Source organism: Oncorhynchus kisutch, linkage group LG29 (genome assembly GCF_002021735.2).
Source record: "Oncorhynchus kisutch isolate 150728-3 linkage group LG29, Okis_V2, whole genome shotgun sequence".
Classification (NCBI taxonomy): Eukaryota; Metazoa; Chordata; class Actinopteri; order Salmoniformes; family Salmonidae; genus Oncorhynchus; species Oncorhynchus kisutch.
In genome coordinates this window covers 356041-377247 of record NC_034202.2, presented here as the reverse complement: position 1 = coordinate 377247, position 21207 = coordinate 356041, and the positions used below count along the sequence as shown (strand labels likewise).

The 21207-nt window shown below is 41.7% G+C and overlaps 1 protein-coding gene across 2 annotated transcripts in view; it reads left to right on the top strand.

Moving 5' to 3' along the window:
* The window catches only part of LOC109875910 (mitogen-activated protein kinase kinase kinase 1-like), a 224540-nt gene extending 206127 nt beyond the window's left edge, over positions 1 to 18413 (top strand). For both annotated transcript variants that reach the window (XM_031809242.1, XM_031809241.1), the window contains exons 15-20: positions 3496 to 3648; positions 4034 to 4196; positions 4658 to 4789; positions 5161 to 5303; positions 8652 to 8783; positions 17447 to 18413. In XM_031809242.1, coding sequence (XP_031665102.1) covers positions 3496 to 3648; positions 4034 to 4196; positions 4658 to 4789; positions 5161 to 5303; positions 8652 to 8783; positions 17447 to 17596 — 873 coding nt within the window. In that variant the 3' untranslated portion in view covers positions 17597 to 18413. The remainder of the gene's footprint in view (positions 1 to 3495; positions 3649 to 4033; positions 4197 to 4657; positions 4790 to 5160; positions 5304 to 8651; positions 8784 to 17446) is intronic.
* Positions 18414 to 21207: the final 2794 nt, after the last annotated feature.

Below are 21207 nucleotides of genomic sequence, written 5' to 3'. Positions count from 1 at the left end.
CCATCAAAATGCATACAAAATGAATCCCAAATGTTACTAATAAACTTTTCCAAACATGTCAAACAACGTTTATAATCAAACCTTAGGTATCCTAATACGCAAATAAACTGTACAATTTAAGACGGAGAATAGTATGTTCATTACCGGAGATAAATAAAAAAAGAACGCGTTTTCCTCCACGCGCTTGGAAACACGACAGCCAAAATGGGAGCCACCTAGAAAAACTACAATTTCTGGGTCATTTTTCCAAAAAACAGCCTGAAACTCTTTCTAAAGACTGTTGACATCTAGTGGAAGCCAGAGGAATTAGAATTTGGGAGGACTTGGGCTCATAATTATAGTACTAGCCATTGACAACAGTGGTAAGCTGAATTGTTTTTTGGGGGGGATGGTTTGTCCTTGGGGTTTTGCCTGCCATATAATTTATGTTATACTCACAGACATACTTTTAACAGTTTTAGAAACTTTAGAGTGTTTCCTATCTAAATCTAAATAAATTATATGCATATCTTAGCTTCTGGGCCTGAGAAACAGGCAGTTTACTTTGGTTATGCTTTTAATCCGGACGTGAAAATACTGCCCCCTATCCCAATGAAGTTAAATGACATTTTGGGCAAAAAGGCAAACTCCGCTCCATCATTCATTGAATCAGATGGCTCACTCATTACTACACCCACTGATATTGCTAACTGTCAGAGCAGCACACAGATTATTGCACCTGTACATAGCCCACCTATAATTTAGCCCAAACAACTACCTCTTTCCCTACTGTATTTATTTTGCTCCTTTGCACCCCATTATTTTTATTTCTACTTTGCACATTCTTCCATTGCAAAACTACCATTCCAGTGTTTTACTTGCTATGTTGTATTTACTTTGCCACCATGGCCTTTTTTTTTGCCTTTACCTCCCTTATCTCACCTCATTTGCTCACATCGTATATAGACTTGTTTATACTGTATTATTGACTGTATGTTTGTTTTACTCCATGTGTAACTCTGTGTCGTTGTATGTGTCGGACTGCTTTGCTTTATCTTGGCCAGGTCGCAATTGTAAATGAGAACTTGTTCTCAACTTGCCTACCTGGTTAAATATAGGTGAAATTAAAAAAATTTTTTAGGCATGACATATCGGGCAACAAACGCTGACACTACACATCTAAGTATATCTGATACAAATACAAATCCTTCAGCAATGTCCGTCCAGAACATCTAAGTATATCTGATACAAATACAAATCCTTCAGCAATGTCCGTCCAGAACAAGGTTTAATGATGATCCACTCACACACACACACATCCAAGACCACTCTAAGCCTGTCTTGTGACTGACAATGATTGTGGTTCTGAAAAGAAAGAATAAATCAACTTCAATTGTAGCACTGATATGCATGACATGAAAGTACAAAATAGCATATAACATTGTAATAAGGCCATACATAAATGAACTAGTAAACAGGCTCCGTAAGCTAGAGCTCTTGTACATAAACAAATATACAGTGCCTTTGATATAATAACTCACTTCGTTCCCTACCGTCAAGGCGCGCATGCAGGGCTGTAGCCATAGGCAACCACCCACAAATTCCCAATGCAACCAACAATATTTTACTTTATACAGTGCATTTGGAAAGTACTCAGACCCCTTTTTTCAGCAGCAGGGACTGGTGCTAGTCAGGATCAAGGGAAAGATGAACTGAGCAAAGTACAGAGATATCCTTGATGAAAACCTGCTCCAGAGCGCACAGGTCCTCAGACTAGGGGAATGTTCACCTTCCAACCGGACAACGACCCTAAGCACACAGCCAAGACAACGCAGGAGTGGCTTTTTGGACAAGTCTCTGAATGTCCTTGAGTGGCCCAGCCAGAGCCAGGACTTGAACTCGATCTAACATCTCTGGAGAGACCTGAAATTAGCTGTGCTGGTACGCTCTCCATCCAACCTGACAGAACTTGAGAGGATCTGCAGAGAAGAATGGAATAAACTCCCCAAAAACAGGTGTGCCAAGCTTGTAGTGTTATACCCAAGAAGAATCGATGCTGTAATCGCTGCCAAAGATGCTTCAACAAAGTACTGAGTAAAGGGTCTGAATACTTACAAAAATGTAATATTTCAGTATTGTGTGTAGATTGATGAGGATTTTTTTTCCTCATCAGTTTTAAAATAAGGCTGTAACATAACAAAAGATGGAAGTCAAGGGGTCTGAATACAAGGCACTGTATAGCAAATACAGCAATGTAAAAATGTCTACGAATATTATAAACTGGGTGGTTCGAGCCCTGAATGTTGATTGGCTGACAGCCATTACATTGGTGAGCAGTTTTTAATAGCAATAAGGCACCTCGGGGGTTTGTGATATATGGCCAATATACCACAGCTAAAGGTGTTGCATCTTGCCTAAGAATAGCCCTTAGCCATGGTATATTGGCCATATACCACACCCACCCCCGTGCTTTATTGCTTAAATATAGCATGAGCTATATAAAAAATAATCTAGCATAGCACCATGCATGAGAAATGCTAACAAACGGGTAAATGCTAATAAACATGCTAAATCCTAATACATTCTGAATTAAATTGTTAATGCTAGAGCTAACGCTAGTGAGACCGCGAGCTAGCTAACACCCTCAATACAAATGGTAGTTATAACAATAGTTCATATTGAGCTCCGAAAACAACGAGACATAAACATCTTAAGGCACTTTAAGATGCAGGCACAATAAAAAAATATCAGACAGCAAAAGTATTTTAACCAGAGGAGAAAGACAAGTAGGATGGAAAACATGAAATGCTGTCAGTATGGTGAAAGTAAGTTTCTGACCGAAGCACTTTTCTGACATCTGCCCTGCTCGTGCTACACTGAACGTCCCAGGAATACTAACTGCTGATAGGCTAACATAATGCTGTCTGGCATGACCTTGACCAATAACAACTAAAGAAGTTTGGGTCTTGTGAATAGGAGGCTGAACTGCCTATGTAGAAAGCACTAAATAGCTGACTGAAGCTGGCCATTTTTTACAATGGCCGTCTCAGTCACCAGATCTCAACCTAATTGGACACTTATGGGAGATTCTGGAGAGGCGCCTGAGACAACGTTTTCCACCACCATGAATAAAACACCAAATGATGGAATTTCTTGAGGAAGAATGATGTCGCATCCCTCCAATAGAGTTCCAAACACTTGTAGAATCTATGCCAAGGTGCATCGAAGCTGGTCTGGCTTGTGGTGGCCCAACGCCCTGTTAAAACACTTTATGTTGGGGTTTCTTTATTTTGGCAGTTAATTGTATGTGTATAGGCAATAGGCCCAGGCCACGTTCAGTCGACAGACGTGAAACTTTGCAGATAGAAACGTCATAAATAGAACTGACGTGATTCCTGGCTACATGTCAGAAATGCATGTTTGATCTACATAATATCTATCTGAGTGTTCCACAACATCGTATCCTGCCCTGGTATGGGATGGCACACTGACATGATGTCTTCTATGGTTCCCCAGACCCCAGAGACTCTGACTGGCCTTACCAAAGCAAAGCAGCCCTACAGGGAGAGCCTCGAGTGGCTGAAGGGCCAGCAGATTGGCTTGGGGGCCTTCTCCTCCTGCTACCAGGCCCAGGACGTGGGCACTGGCACCTTGCTGGCAGTCAAACAGGTGAGAAGAGGAGACACATACAAGACAATCAGAGATCCTATCCTAGGGCTGATTCTCCTATGATGAATTCCAAACAACCCCTATGTACTCCTGTTGATATGATAGAAATGGATAGGTATGAGCAATATTGTGAAAATTCATCCTAGCCATTCAGAGGGCAAGGGGGAGCTATTACCATATTTTCTATACCGATTCAATTCTTTCAGATCTGCAGGAGTGTCTAGGATTGGGAGCTAGGTGTTGTTTCTAGGTAGGCACTATGGATTCCATTTCAGAGTTAATTCAATTTTAACAAGTGACATCAAACTGAGATGTAGCCCTTAAAGAGAATGTCCAGCTCATTCATCCCCTAATAACCATGAGTGTGTGTGTCCTCTCCATATAGGTGACGTATGTGAGGAACACATCGTCAGAGCAGGAAGAGGTGGTGGAGGCTCTGAGGGAGGAGATCCGGATGATGGCCCACCTCAACCACCCCAACATAATCCGCATGCTGGGTGCCACCTGCGAGAAGAGCAACTACAACCTGATGGTAGAGTGGATGGCAGGTAAGTGCCTTTGCTGATGACACATCCAACGTTGAAAAAACGTTTCCCGCTTTGTTCAATTCAAATCAATCCAGTTTGATTTAGCTGTATTTATTTTTTATCTAATTTGATAGATTATTGTTTCCTGCTGTTTATCTTTGTGACATGGTTCAGTCATTTTGTCTTTTTTTACTTTTCAAAATGTATAGTATTAATTGAACTTGTATTACTAATGAGAGAACTTTCAAGTTATGGGATGAATATGTATCAGCTGCAATAACTTCATGTAACTAATTAAGAAATTCCAGAAGTTTAACATCATAGTAGATATTGTAACTTCTGACCCTATCCCTCCAACTATGAAGCATTGTCCTCCCTCATTGTCCTCCCTCCTACAATCACACTGTTGCTCCCTTGGAAGTAGAATGACTAGGTTATAGTAATTCTATCTCTATGGTTTATCCTCTCTATGTTGTGTCCAGGTGGGAGTGTGTCCCATCTCCTTAACAAGTACGGGGCCTTCAAGGAGGCTGTGATCATCAACTACACGGGGCAGCTGCTCCGAGGCCTGGCCTACCTCCATGAGAATCAGATCATCCACAGAGACATCAAAGGTGAGTGCGCACAAACACACACACACACACACACACACACACACACACACACACACACACACACACACACACACACACACACACACACACACACACACACACACACACACACACACACACAATCAACCTCCAGCACACAGGAAATCCCTGCTGTAATTGTGCTGCCTGTCACAGAGCTGAAGGAAGGGGGATGGCAAGCCCCTATGTGCCAGACCCATGACACAAACAAACTCATTCATGTGTTCCACGTTTTAGCTTTTGACTGTGGGGGCTTACTATAATAATAATAAGGGCTTGGGAATTTTACTGGTCGGGACATCCTATCTCTTCAATAACTACCCTTCCCCCACTCTACTCTCTCTCTCCCCCAGGTGCCAACCTGCTGATTGACAGCACAGGTCAGAGGCTGCGTATAGCCGACTTTGGGGCTGCTGCCAGACTGGCCTCTAAGGGCACTGGAGCAGGGGAGTTCCAAGGCCAACTCCTGGGTACCATCGCCTTCATGGCCCCCGAGGTAAACATGGATGACAGAGAGAGACTAAATCTGTGTCAGAATTAGCACTCTCTTCCCGGCATTTAGTGCACTAATTTTGACCAGAGCCACAGAGCATTTCAGACACACACACTGTGTACAAGTGATGGCTGACATGAAGCTTGTGAGCATAAAGCTAGAAAATTCTGCCACTTAAACGAATGCCCTAAGATCAAAACCTCTCAATCCTCTGTATCCTGTTTGTGGAGAGGATCTGAAAGAGAAAGAAGAAACAGCGGCAGAAGCAGTAGCCTTCTGTGGGGGCTGTTTTTTTGAAGAGGTCCCTGAGGATGCTGATTATGAACTGGGCTGCTGTGCTGTGATAGGCATTTCACAGCTGAACTCACTCCTAATTAAACAAGGTTTTGGGAGCCACAGTAATAACAAGGCATTAAATGTCCGGACTCTATTGTGGGGGCCCTCTCTCAAAAGGGATTATAATTTTCTTTCATTTGGGAGTTACTGAGAAATCTAAATCCACTTTAGTTCAGTTCCCCAGCTGACATGTGATTTTGAATGGCCTGCATAATGGCGGCTGTGTTTCGCCACGAAAAAAATCTTTGTCGGAAACCATTGACATTTAAATATCCTACCCCAAACATAAGAAAGCCAGATTTGGCCTCAGAATTTATTATTTTTTTTTTTTTTTTTTTTCACCTTTATTTAACCAGGTTAGCTAGTTGAGAACAAGTTCTCATTTGCAACTGCGACCTGGCCAAGATAAAGTATAGCAATACGACACATACAACAACACAGAGTTACACATGGAATAAACAAAACATACAGTCAATAATACAGTAGAAAAAAAGAAAGTCTATATACAGTGAGTGCAAATTAGGTCAAATAAGGGAGTTAAGGCAATAAATAGGCCGTGGTGGCGAAGTAATTACAATATGGCAATTAAACACTGGAATGGTAGATGTGCAAAAGATGGATGTGCAAGTAGAGATGCTGTGATGCAAAAGGAGCAAAATAAATAAATACAGTATGGGAATGAGTTAGATATATGGGCTGTATACAGATGGGCTATGAACAGGTGCAGTGATCTGTGAACTGCTCTGACAGCTGGTTCTTAAAGCTAGTGAAGGAGATGGGAATCTCCAACTTCAGTGATTTTTGCAGTTTGTTCCAGTCAGTGGCAGTAGAGAATTGGAAGGAAAGGCGACCAAAGGAGTTGGGGGTGACCAGCGAGCTGAGATAGGGCGGGGCTTTACCTAGCAGAGACTTGTAGATAACCTGTAGCCAGTGGGTTTGGCGACGAGGATGAAGCGAGGGCCAGCCAACGAGAGCGTACAGGTCGCAGTGGTGGGTAGTATATGGGGCTTTGGTGACAAAACGGATGGCACTGTGATAGACTACATCCAGTTTGCTGAGTAGAGTGTTGGAGGCTATTTTATAGATGACATCTCCGAAGTCAAGGATCGGTAGGATGGTCAGTTTTACGAGGGTATGTTTGGCAGCATGAGTGAAGGAAGCTTTGTTGCGAAATAGGAAGCCGATTCTAGATTTAATTTTTGATTGGAGATGCTTAATGTGAGTCTGGAAGGAGAGTTTACAGTCTAGCCAGACACCTAGGTATTTGTAGTTATCCACGTATTCTAAGTCAGAGCCGTCCAGAGTAGTGATGTTGGATGGGCGGGCATGTGTGGGCAATGATCGGTTGAAGAGCATGCATTTAGTTTTATTTGCATTTAAGAGCAGTTGGAGGCCACGGAAGGAGAGTTGTATGGCATTGAAGCTCGTCTGGAGGTTAGTTAACACAGTGTCCAAAGAAGGGCCAGAAGTATACAGAATGGTGTCGTCTGCGTAGAGGTGGATTAGAGAATCACCAGCAGCAAGAGCAACATCATTGATGTATACAGAGAAGAGAGTCGGCCCGAGAATTGAACCCTGTGGCACCCCCATAGAGACTGCCAGAGGTCCGGACAACAGGCCCTCCGATTTGACACACTGAGCTCTATCAGAGAAGTAGTTGGTGAACCAGGCGAGGCAATCATTTGAGAAACCAAGGCTTTTGAGTCTGCCAATAAGAATGTGGTGATTGAGTCGAAAGCCTTGACCAGGTCGATGAATACAGCTGCACAGTGTAATGTCTCTTAACGATGGTGGTTATGATATCATTAAGGACCTTGAGCGTGCCTGAGGTGCACCCATGACCAGCTCGGAAACCATATTGCATAGCGGAGAAGGTACAATGTGATTCAAAATGGTCAGTAATCTGTTTGTTAACTTGGCTTTCGAAGACCTTAGAGATGCAGGGTAGGATAGATTTGGGTCTAGAGTGTCTCCCCCTTTGAAGAGGGGGATGACCGCGGCAGCTTTCAAATCTTTGGGAATCTCAGACGATGTAAAAGAGAGGTTGAACAGGCTAGTAATAGGGGTTGCAACAATTTCGGCAGATAATTTAAGAAAGAGAGGGTCCAGATTGTCTAGCCTGACTGATTTGTAGGGGTCCAGATTTTGCAGCTCTTTCAGAACATCAGCTATCTGGATATGGGTGAAGGAGAAATGGTGGGGGCTTGGGCGGGTTGCTGTGGAGGGTGCCGGGCAGTTGACCGGGGTAGGAGTAGCCAGCTGGAAAGCATGGCCAGCCGTAGAGAAATGCTGATTGAAATTCTCAATTATAGTGGATTTGTCGGTTGTAACAGTGTTTCCTAGCCTCAGAGCAGTGGGCACGGTAGAATATATTCAAGGCATAATGTACAGACTAAGGTATAGTAGGATGTGAATACAGTGGGTGTAAACCTGTGCATATAGTGATAATGAAAGAGATATTGTCTCTAGAAATAGCATTTAAACCAGGTGATGTCACTGCGTGTGTGGGGGGTGGAACTAAATTGTTAGCCGAGGCGTGTTGAGCAGTGCTAAAGGCTCTACAGTGAAATAAAACAATAGTTACAAACCAGAACAGCAATCGACACGGCATGGTGACGTTAGGGAAAGGCATGCGTAGCCGGGTGATCATACAAGTCCAGTGCGTGGCTTCAAGCAGCTAGCGGCATTGAAGCCATAGTCGTGATAAAGAATGAAGAAAGAGAGCAACTAAATACAGACCCAACAAAACATGATGGGAGGCTCCGTGATAAATTTAACTCGTTGGCCGAGTCACATCCTTTGGTTTGACATTGTGTCCATCCACCAAAAATAAGTCTGTTGTGTAACTATGGCTTGCCATTTCAGTCCATTCTGCTGCTATTTGCACATTAAAGTCTATGAATGGAGTAGAGTTAAGTGTGCGTGTGTAGTGGGTGCGTGCATTAAATGCTCAAATTCAATAAACATTGTATTTGTCCATATGTTGACACCTTCAGTATATGGTTGACTCTGTAGGTGCTACGTGGACAGCAATACGGCCGGAGCTGTGATGTGTGGAGTGTAGGCTGTGCCGTCATTGAGATGTCGTGTGCCAAGCCCCCCTGGAACGCAGAGAAACACTCCAACCATCTGGCCCTCATATTCAAGGTACCGTCAATACAAGTAGTGTGGTCCTTTATGGCTCAGTTGGTAGAGCATGGCACTGCAAAATGTTAGGATTGTGGGTTTGATTCCTGGGGCCACCCAATGTGAAAAATGTATGCACGCATGACTATAAGTCTCTTTGAATAAAAGTGTCTCCTAAAGGGCATTTATTATCGTTATAATTAAAGCCACAAAGTTAGGATTTTAAGGAAACAATGTCCAGTCACTTAGATATGTGATCAATTTGTCTTCAGGAACAGAAATATCCTATACCTAGACATTATATTGTTGGTCATTAGCATTATCATTGAATATGTGACCCACAAAAAACTGCACAATCAGTGTTTTCCCCAACTAGATGGAGTTGCCACTCTCTGCTTGTAAGGCTGAACTGAAATAATTGACAGGATAGACTGTCACAACATTACTTTATATTGATTGATGTACACAGATATAGCTGTAAAGACTCACGTATAGTTGTAAAAGACATACAGTACTCTAGTGACTTCATAAAGCATTCATACCCCTTGACTTGTTCCACATTTTTTTGTGTTAGAGCCTGAATTCAAAATGGATTAAATATTTGTTTTTCTTTTCACCAATACCCCATAGTGACAAAGTGAAAACATGTTTTTTTAAATGTTTGCTAATTTATTGAAAATTAAATACAGAAATATCTATATATTATATTCTATATTCAGACACCTAAGTCAATACTTCATAGAAACATCTTCGGCAGCGATTACAGCTGTGAATATTTCTTGATAAGTCTCTAAGACCTTTCCACAACTGGATTGTGCAACATTTGCCCACTATTCAAAAAAAAAAAGTATTCAATCTGTCAAATTGGTTGTTTATCATTGCTAGACAACAAGTTTGCCACTCAGGAACATTCACTGTCTTCTTGGTAAGCAACTCCAGTGTAGATTTGGCCTTGTGTTTTAGGTTTTTCTCTTGCTGAAAAGTTCATTAATTCCCAGTGTCTGATGGAAAGCAGACTGAACCATGTTTTCCTCCAGGATTTTGCCTGTGCTTAGCTCCATTCCATTTATTTTTTTTATCCTGAAAAACTCCCCAGTCCTTAAGAATTACAAGCATACCCATAACTATACTTGAAAATATGGGGTGTGGTACTCAGTAATGTGTTGTATTGGATTTGCCCCAAACATAACACTTTGTATTCAGGACGAAAAGTGAATTCCTTTGCCACATTTTATGCAGTATTACTTTAGTGCCTTGTTACAAACAGAATGCATGCTTTGGAATATTTTTATTCTGTACAGGCTTCCTTCAATTTCACTTTGTCAATTAGGTTAGTATTGTGGAATAACTGCAATGTTGTTGATCCATCCTCAGTTTTCTACTGTCACAGCCATTAAACTGTAACTGTTTTAAAGTCACCATTGGCCTCTTTCCGGCAGTTAGGAAGGACGCCCGTATCTTTGTAGTGACTGGGTGTATTGATACACCATCCAAAGTGTAATTAATAACTTCACCGTGCTCAAATAGATATTCAATGTCTGCTTTTTTTAAATGTTTACCCATCTACCGATAGGTGCCCTTATTTGCGAGGATTTGGAATACCTCCCTGGTTTTTGTGGTTGAATCTGTGTTTTAAAATAGCACTGCTTCACTGAGACCTTACATATAATTGTTACGGTCATATTGAAAAACATAATTCCACAGAATTTCACATTCAGGCAGAATTGTATGAGATTTGAGAGTCTTTCCAGATCCTTGATATCCTTCGCCTGCGCTGATGGACTGCCCGGCAGGTAGCCTAGTGGTTAGAGCGTTGGGCCAGTACCTGAAAGGTTGCTGGATTGAATCCCTGAGCTGACAAGGTACAAATCTGTCGTTCTGCCACTGAGCAAGGCAGTTAACCCACTGTTCCCTGCCACCGAAGATGTGGATGTCGATTATGGCAGCCCCCCGCACCTCTCTGATTGAGAGGGGTTGGGTTAAATGTGGAAGACACATTTCAGTTGAATCCATTCAGCTGTACCACTGACTAGGTATCCCCCTTTCTTCAATTCAAACCACAGGTTTTTAATAACGAGGTTTCTATCCAACCTTTTTATGCGAGTAAAGTACATTTCGGGTATATAAAATGTCATGACAAGCTTGATGGGATCAGCAATTTTGACAGTAAACTTTCCACATATTGACCCCAGAAAATACCCTAGAAAGGTGGGATATTTTTAAGCGAGAAATAAAAACGCTTTATATGCAAATATTGATATAACAACCATCATATTGAAGTAAATTCTAGCCACACAGTAATATTGTCTGGTCCTCCCACTATGACTTTGGAAAGCATGCAGTTTATTAGTCTTCACAGGGTAATGAGCTTCACACTCCTTTCCAATAAATATCTTATTCTGGTGACATTATGATTGATGCATGGCTGTCCATAATAATCTCATCATGTTCAGTTGAAGTCGGAAGTTTACATACACCTTAGCCAAATACATTAAAACTCCGTTTTTCACAATTCCTGATATTTAATCCTAGTAAGAATTCCCTGTTTTAGGTCAGTTAGGATCACCACTTTATTTTAAGAATGTCAAATGTCGAGAGAATGTAATAGTAGAGAGAATGATTTATTTCAGGTTTTATTTCTTTCATCACATTCCCAGGGGGTCAGAAGTTTACATACACTCAATTAGTATTTGGTAGCATTGCCTTCCAATTGTTTAACTTAGGTCAAACATTTCGGGTAGCCTTCCACAGGCTTCCCACAATAACTTGAGTGAATTTTGGCCCATTCCTCTTGACAGAGCTGATGTAACTGAGTCAGGTTTGCAGGCCTCCTTGCTCTCACAATATTTTTCAGTTATGCCCACACATTTTCTATAGGATTGAGCTTAGGGCTTTGTGATGGCCAATCCAATACCTTTACTTTGTTTCTTAGGCCATTTTGCCACAACTTTGGGAGTATGCTTGGGGTAATTGTCCATTTGGGAAGATCCGTTTGCAACCAAGCTTTAACTGATGTCTTGAGATGCTGCTTCAATATATCCACATATTTTTCCTCCTTCATGATGCCATCTATTTTGTGAAGTGCAGCAGTCCCTCCAGCAGCAAAGCACCCCCACAACATGATGCTGCCACCCCCGTGCTTCATGGTTGGGATGGTGTTCTTCGGCTTGCAAGCCTCCCCCTTTTTCCTCCAAACATAATGATGGTCATTATGGCCAAACAGTTCTATTTTTCTATCTAGTTCTATCAGACCAGAGCATTTCTCCAAAAATTATGATCTTTGTCCCCATGTGCAGTTGCAAACCGTAGTCTGGCATTTTATGGCGGTTTTGGAGCAGTGGCTTCTTCCTTGCTGAGCGGGCTTTCAGGTTATGTCGGTAAAGAACTTGTTTTACTGTGGATATACAGTGGGGAGAACAAGTATTTGATACACTGCCGATTTTGCAGGTTTAACTACTTACAAAGCATGTCATTTTTATCATAGGTACACTTCAACTCTGAGAGACGGAATCTAAAACAAAAATCCAGAAAATCACATTGTATGATTGTTAAGTAATTAATTAGCATCTTATTGCATGACATAAGTATTTGATACATCAGAAAAGCAGACCTTAATATTTGGTACAGAAACCTTTATTTGCAATTACAGAGATCATACGTTTCCTGTAGTTCTTGACCAGGTTTGCACACACTGCAGACCTTCTCCAGATCCTTCAGGTTTCGGGGCTATCGCTGGGCAATACGGACTTTCAGCTCCCTCCAAAAATGTTCTATTGGGTTCAGGTCTGGAGACTGGCTAGGCCACTCACATTGTGTGTTTCGGGTCGTTGTCATGCTGGAAGACCCAGCACGACCCATCTTTAATGCTCTTACTGAGGGAACGAGGTTTTTGGCCAAGATCTTGCGATACATGGCCCCATCCATCCTCCCCTCAATACGGTGCAGTCGTCCTGTCCCCTTTGCAGAAAAGCAACCCCAAAGAATAATGTTTCCACCTCCATGCTTCACAGTTAGGATGGTGTTCTTGGGGTTGTACTCATCCTTCTTCTTCTTCCAAACACGGCGAGTGGAGTTTAGACCAAAAAGCTCTATTTTTGTCTCATCAGATCACATGACCTTCTCCCATTCCTCGTCTGGATCATCCAGATGGTCATTGGCAAACTTCAGACTGGCCTGGACATGCGCTGGCTTGAGCAGGGGGATCTTGCGTGCGCTGCAGGATTTTAATCCATGACGGCGTAGTGTGTTACTAATGGTTTTCTTTGAGACTGTGGTCCCAGCTCTCTTCAGGTCATTGACCAGGTTCTGACGTGTAGTTCTGGGCTGATCCCTCACCTTCCTCATGATCATTGATGCCCCACGAGGTGAGATCTTGCATGGAGCCCCAGACCGAGGGTGATTGACCGTCATCTTGAACTTCTTCCATTTTCTAATAATTGCATCAACAGTTGTTGCCTTCTCCCAAGCTGCTTGCCTGTTGTCCTGTAGCCCATCCCAGCCTTGTGCAGATCTACAATTTTACCCCTGATGTCCTTACACAGCTCTCTGGTATTGGCCATTGTGGAGAGGTTGGAGTCTGTTTGATTGAGTGTGTGGACAGGTGTCTTTTATACAGGTAACGAGTTCAAACAGGTGCAGTTAATACAGGTAATGAGTGGAGAACAGGAGGGCTTCTTAAAGAAAGACTATCAGGTCTGTGAGAGCCGGAATTCTTACTGGTTGGTAGGTGATCAAATACTTATATCATGCAATAAAATGCAAATTAATTACTTAAAAATCATACAATGTGATGTTCTGGATTTTTGTTTTAGATTCCGTCTCTCACAGTTGAAGTGTACCTATGATAAAAATTACAGACCTCTACATGCTTTATAAGTAGGGAAAACCTGCAAAATCGGCAGTGTATCAAATACTTGTTCTCCCCACTGTAGATACTTTTGTACCTGTTTCTTCCAGCATCTTCACAAGGTCCTTTGCTGTTGTTCTGGGATTGATTTGTACTTTTTTGCACCAATGTACGTTCATCTCTAGGAGACAGAACGTGTCTCTTTCCTGAGTGGTATGACGGCTGCGTGGTCCCATGGTGTTTATACTTGCGTACTATTGTTTGTACAGATGAACGTGGTACCTTCATACATTTGGAATTTGCTCCCAAGGAAGAACCAGACTTCTGGAGGTCTACACATTTTTTTCTGAGGTCTTGGCTGATTTTATTTTTAATTTCCCATGATTTCAAGCAAAGAGGCACTGAGTTTGAAGGTATGGCCTGATAGTACATCCACAGGTACACCTCCAATTGACTCAAATGATGTCAATTAGCCTATCAGAAGCTTCTAAAGCCTAAAGAAAAGGCACAGTCAACTTAGTGTATGTTAACTTTTGACCCACTGGAATTGTAATACAGTGAATTATAAGTGAAATAATCTGTCTGTAAACAATTGTTGGAAAAATTACGTGTCATGCACAAAGTAGATGTTCTAACCGACTTGCCAAAACTATAGTTTGCTAACAAGAAATTTGTTGGGTGGTTGATAAATGAGTTCTAATGATTCCAACCTAATTGTATGTAAACTTCCAACTTCAACTGTATACGAGAGTAGGTGTTATGGACATTAGAGTAGTATGTATAGTCCATAGATACTTTCGCTATTAGTTTTTTTCCCAGATATCTATTTTATTTTACCTTTTATTTAACTAGGCAAGTCAGTTAAGAACAAACTCTTATTTAGAATGACGGCCTAGGAACAGTGGGTTAACTGCCTTGTTCCCGGGGCAGAACGTCAGATTTTTACCTTGTCAGCTCGGGGATTCCATCTTGCAACCTTTCGGTTACTAGTCCAACGCTCTAACCACTAGGCTACCTGCCGCCCTATCATTCCCATCTCTTTAGTAAGAGAGTTCAATATCTTTGCAGATCTTGGGTTTGTGGTGGGGACTTGAGATGATTTGTCCAGGGTTGGGTTGAGGGTACAATTAAAATCTCCAGCCACCACTCCAAAGGAAACACAATGCTCATTGAACAGGGTTATAATTTTTTACATGAAAGCAGGAGTATCTGTGTTAGGGGCGTATATGTTTAATATAGTAATTGGTTGCCCATACAGTGACCCAGTTATCAAAAGAAATCTCCCCCACAGATCAGATATGTTTTTTGTCAATTATGAATGGAACATGCTTATGGATAAGAATGGCTGTGCCTCTACTGTTTGTTTGATTTGAAAGACGAGAAATCCACCTCTCCCACCCAAGCTCTGCAGAGTTTAGCAAGTTCAGCATCACAGAGGTGTGTCTCTTTTTTAATAGTGTGAAGTTTGCTTTTTCCTTTTTAAGAACACCCAACTCTAATGAACTTATCCTCTGCAGCAGAGGTAACTCTGGGTCTTCCTTTTCTGTGGCGGTCCTCATGAGAGCCAGGTTCATCATAGTGCTTGATGTTTTTTGCGACATCGCAGACGAAAATTAGTATCCGTAAAGTGCGTAGAAAGATGTCAAATGTTTTTTATAATCAATCCTCAGGTTGTTTTTACAATATACAATCGATAATATGCCAACCGGAATGTAGCTTCTGGTTCTTTCTCGCTAATTCTTCAAAATAAAAGCCTGAAACTATGTCTAAAACCTGTTCACAGCTTGAGGAAGCCATAGGAAAAGGAATCTGGTTGATATCCCTTTAATTGGAGGCAAGGCATCCAATGGAACAGAGAGCTTTCAGGAAAAACAGCACTTCCTTGTTTGATTTTCCTCAGGTATTCGCCTGCGATATCAGTTCTGTTATACTCACAGACAATATTTTGACAGTTTTGGAAACTTTAGAGTGTCTTCTATCCTAATCTAATTATATGCATTTTCTAGTTTCTGGGCCTGAGAAATTGGCAGTTTCAAATGGGTATGTTTTTTTATGTGCTTCTACACCTGCATTGCTTGCTGTTTGGGGTTTTAGGCTGGGTTTCTGTACAGCACTCTGAGATATCAGCTGATGTACGAAGGGCTATATAAATCAATTTGATTTGATTTGATTTAGCCAAAAACTAAAATACTACTTAAGTAAAAATCAAGATGGATCTATAGGATAAGTTGTTTGTTTTTATTAAAACAAAATATCAACAGGATAAGGCCATGGGGATAAAATTGACACATTGAGGCTCCTGTTAGGTCTGTAAATGTGTCGTAATCGACAGGCTATAAATGGTGGAGGCCTATGTGAAAATGATAACTACCAATAATAATGAAAAGGGGAGAAAATAAAGATAAAAGTTTAGTAGGCCTAGGTTAGGCTATAGGGCCTATCCCTCTCTCAGCTAAAATAAAATAAATTCAAATTAGATGGCTATGATGACATTTGATGGGGCGGGTGGGTCATTGGATGTCGGCTATATGTCGTCTCACCTCCTTTATTAACAACAGTAATCACTTTTAATCATTGGTTCATTCCTCAGTGGCCAGCATTGTCCTTCAGAACATGTTTTGCCCTCTTCGGGAGTTTTGAAGTGTAGCAGGGCTCCTTGGTGAAGAATCCTGAGCTTGTTTTGGTATTTGAATCCCCTAAAGATGCCTCAGTCAATGGAGTATTTCTTCACCTCGTCAAACTCTCTGCGCTTTCGCCGTATTCCAGCAGACAGATCTTGGTGTAAGGTGAGTTTGACATTACCCACTGTAATGGTTTTGATTTTTGCCGCCTGTAGGACTCGTTCCTTGTTGGTGAATCTCAGGAAACATATGGTGATTGGGCACAGTGGTTGTCTGGCTGCTGGTGGGGGCCTTAGTGCTCGGTGAGCCTTCTCCAGTTCTATGGGCCTGTCGGTGGACAGGTGGAGCCACTCAGGAAGTTTGTCTTGCAGGTAGCGGATCAGTGCCATGTTTCCCTCTTCTTTTTTGGTCAGGTTTAATAGGAACACAATTATTCCTTCGCCCCCTATTTTCCATGTCCTCTGTTTTCTCTTCCAGATGCTCTATTTTCTTTTTAGCAGATGCTATTGTTTCCATGGCATCTGCCAGTGACTTTTCCACGGATAGGATTCGCCCCTCTGCCTCATCCAGGCGCCCCGTGTTGATGCTTATCTTGTTGTTGATGTCAGGCAAAGCATTTTCCAGGGTTGTCACCTTGCCCCCTATCACTCTGAGCTGAGATAATTTTGATCTAATTTGATGTTGAGTTCTGTACGTTGGGATCTTAGCTCAGAAAGGATGTCTTCAACAGAGTGCGAGGTTGGCAGTTGTTGGCCCTCGCGAGGGGACGGGTCCTCTTGCTCCTAGCTAATGGCACTATCTTTTTCTGAAGCTAGCTGTTTCTCGGAGGCTTTTTCCACGGCTATTGGTCGAGTCTGGGTGAAAATGTCATCTGTAATGTCGCCTTTTGTAGCCTCCATGATTTTTTTACTAAAGCTAATGGAGTTTTAACTTGAAGTGGGGGTAAGATTAAGAATTGGAAACTACTTGTGCGGAGCTCTTAGTTCATGCGGCCATCTCGTTCAAGGGTCACGTGATCCCCCTATAGCTCAGTATTTCAATTGTTTATTTTATACAGTCATTTTTGCTCATCTTTATCAAGGGTGTCAATAATTTCGGGACCCCACTGTATATATAGCACCCTATTGGCCTTCCTCTTTCATCCAAAGTCCTTGTGGTTGATTGGGTTTCTACAGTATCATAACTTCACCCTCACCTCCTCTCTCCCTCTCCCGCAGATTGCGAGTGCCACCTGTGCACCCTCCATCCCTCCCCAGCTGACTGCGGGACTGAGGGACGTCACCCTGCGCTGCCTGGAGCTGCAGCCCACGGACCGTCCCCCCTCCAGGGAACTCCTCAAGCACCCCATCTTCCGTCTCAACTGGTAGTCCCCAACATCCTCCCCCAGTCCACTACCCTCCCTATCCCAAAGCGTCCGTACGGAAATACTACTGAAGGCCTAGCCAAGCCTGGTTTCTCTCCTCCTCTAAAAGCTTCCAATCAGACCAACCTCCCTAACCGCTACCATTCATACCTTCCTTGCACCCCAGACCCTCCCCAGTCAAGAGTGGAGGGCCTGGGATGGACAGTAGTATCTGGGCCCTCCTCTCTCCCTCCCTTCTACTATGGCCTCAAACTGCTGTATCTTATCTTAGTCGCTAAATTTCTACTACGAAAATGGTGCATTCTTAGTCACAGGGCCATGCTGGTATACTGTAGTCTGTATTGCTCTTCAAGGCTTTGTTCTGGTAATGAAATGGTTCCTTAAGCACTTCCGTAGCCATTTTGCAGTGCCGCAAAGGTTTCAAGAAGTTATTCCCATTTTAAAAATAAGTCCTTAGAAACACAAATGGAAGACGATGGAGTAAAGATGGTTTTTATCACTTATGTTGTATCGTCTGGTCAGAAGTCTCAGAAGAAAATCATAATGAAGCGGTTTAATCAGTTGATTTTGTGCATAACTGCGTTTCTACAAAGATGCCTTTAAAATGTGCATTTTACTGTTGGGCCATCAAGCTTAGTCGAATAATCATGAAGATCACTTAAGTGTTTCAGGGATTGCTGACATATCTAATAGAAACTTTGCTAGTTTGGCAAGCTTAACACTGAATGTGAACGCTTATGATGCCGGTATTTGTCTGAACTGTTTTTTTGTTTTTAAGATTTTGTTTTTAAGACATGCAAAGACATAAAAGTTTGGACACACCTCCTCATTCAAGGGTTTTTCTTTATTTTTAGTATTTTCTACATTTTAGAACAATAGTGAAGACATCAACACTATGAAATGACACGTATGGAATCATGTAGGAACCAAAAAAGTGTTAAACGAATCAAAATATATTTTCTTCAAATAGCCACCCTTTGACTTGATGACAGCTTTGCACACTCTTGGCATTCTCTCAACCCGCTTCATGAGGTTGTCACCTGGAATGTATTTCAATGAACAGGTGTGCCTTGTTAAAAGTTCATTTGTGGAATTTCTTTCCTTAATACGTTTGAGCCAATCAGTTGTGTTGTGACAAGGTAGGGGTGGTATACAGAAGATAGCCCTATTTGGTAAAATACTAAATCCATATTATGTCAAGAATAGCTCAAATAAGCTATTAGAAACAACAGTCCATCATTACTTTAAAACATGAAGGTCAGTCAAGCCGGAAAATGTCAAGAACTTTGAAAGGTTCTTCAAGTGCAGTGGCAAAAAACATCAAGCACTATGATGAACCTCTCATGAGGACCGCCACAGGAAAGGAAGACCCAGAGTTACCTCTGCTGCAGAGGATAAGTTCATTAGAGTTATCCTTTTTCCCCAAATAAGACTCATCTCATCTCCACATCAAGTGTTCAGAGGAGACTGTGTGAATCAGGCCTTCATGGTCAAATTCCTGGAAAGAAACCATTACTAAAGAACACCAACAACAAGAAGAGACACGAGCAATGCACATTAGACCAGTGGAAATCTGTCCTTTTAGTCTGATAAATCTGCGATTTTTGGTTCCAACCGCCATGTCTTTGTGTGACGCAGAGTAGGTGAGCGGATGATCTCCGCATGTGCGGTTCCCACCGTGAAGTATGGAGGAGGTGGTGTGATGTTGTGGGGGTGCTTTGGCCAGTGACACTGTCAGTGATTTATTTAGAATTTAAGACAAACTTAACCAGCATGGCTACCACAGCATTCTGCAGCGATACGCCATCCCATCTGGTTTGCGCTTAGTGGGACTATAATTTGTGTTCAACAGAACAATGACCCAACACACCTCCAGGCTGTGCAAGGGCTTTTGACCAAGAAGGAGAGTGAGGGAGTGCTGCAACCCAATTCAAATCAAATCAAAATCAAATCAAATGTATTTATATAGCCCTTCGTACATCAGCTGATATCTCAAAGTGCTGTACAGAAACCCAGCCTAAAACCCCAAACAGCAAGCAATGCAGGTGTAGAAGCACGGTGGCTAGGAAAAAGTCCCTAGAAAGAAACCTAGAGAGGAACCAGGCTATGTGGGGTGGCCAGTCCTCTTCTGGCTGTGCCGGGTGGAGATTATAACAGAACATGGCCACGATGTTCAAATGGACTGGGGACAGCAAGGAGTCATCATGTCAGGTAGTCCTGAGGCATGGTCCTAGGGCTCAGGTCCTCCGAAAGAGAGAAAGAAAGAGAGAATTAGAGAGAGCACACTTAAATTCACACAGGACACCGAATAGGACAGGAGAAGTACTCCAGATATAACAAACTGACCCTAGCCCCCCGACACATAAACTACTGCAGCATAAATACTGGAGGCTGAGACAGGAGGGTTCAGGAGACACTGTGGCCCCAACCGCCAACGACATGGTTTGGGAAGAGTTGGACCCTGGAGTGAGGGAAAAGCAGCCAACAAGGGCTCAGCATATGTGGGAACTCCTTCAAGACTGTTGGGAAAGCATTCCATGTGAAGCTGGTTGAGAGAATGCAAAGAGTGTGCAAAGCTGTCATCAAGGCAAAGGTTAGCTACTTTGAAGAATCTGAAATATAAAATATATTTTGATTTGTTTAACAATTTTTAGGTTACTACATGATTCCATATGTGTTATTTCATAGTTTTGATGTCTTTACTATTATTCTACAATGTAGAAAATAGTAAAAATAAAGAAAAACTCTTGAATGAGTAGTTGTTTCCAAACTTTTGTCTGGTACTGTGTATGTAACAAAAATTGTTATATTGAGTGAACAAAACATTAAGAACACCTGCTTTTTCCATTACAAATTTACCAGGTGAACCCAGGTGAAAGCTATGATCCGTTATTGATGTCACTTGTTTAATCCACTTCAAACAGTGTAGGTGAAGGGTAGGAGACAGGTTAAATAAGGTGTTCCTAATGTTTGGTATGCTCAGTGTATATTTATTATATATATATATATATATATAAAAACGAAAAAATATGTTTCTTAGCTTTTTGGATGTTATTCTCTCTTCAAAACTATCCTTACAAATTGAGACATCTGTTGAGTATGGAGGTAAGGTCTCCCAACAACGTTTTAATGTCGGGCCACGGCGTTAATAGAAATCCCCCGTCGGCCTCTTAACTGCTGTTACGATTGAGCTGTGTGCGGCACGCATATTTGTGTATTTGTTTATAATTTAATGAACCTTCAAAACCTCTATTTTCAATATTGATCTACCATTCTTTTGGTGCTATTCCGTTGTAGAATATCACACGACAATTCAGTTATTTTTGATCTGAGAACTATTTGTTTTTTTAAGATGTTATAAAATCCGTATATATCTGAGGTTTTCTCAAACTTATTTTTTCCATGGGGGATTTTCAATTTGATAAATATAAATGCTGTTCAATGTAGTTTTTTTGAGTCAAGTGATATTTCTGAACTCAAGCTAGACTTTTTTAGCTTGTAAATGTTTTTTCTCTCTTTTTAATTAGAGTTCTTTCTCAAGCATGATCCTAAATTGTGTTACTTGTATGAACTATAACTCTTCAAGTGTTGTTGTAATCAGTTAAGAAAGTAAAA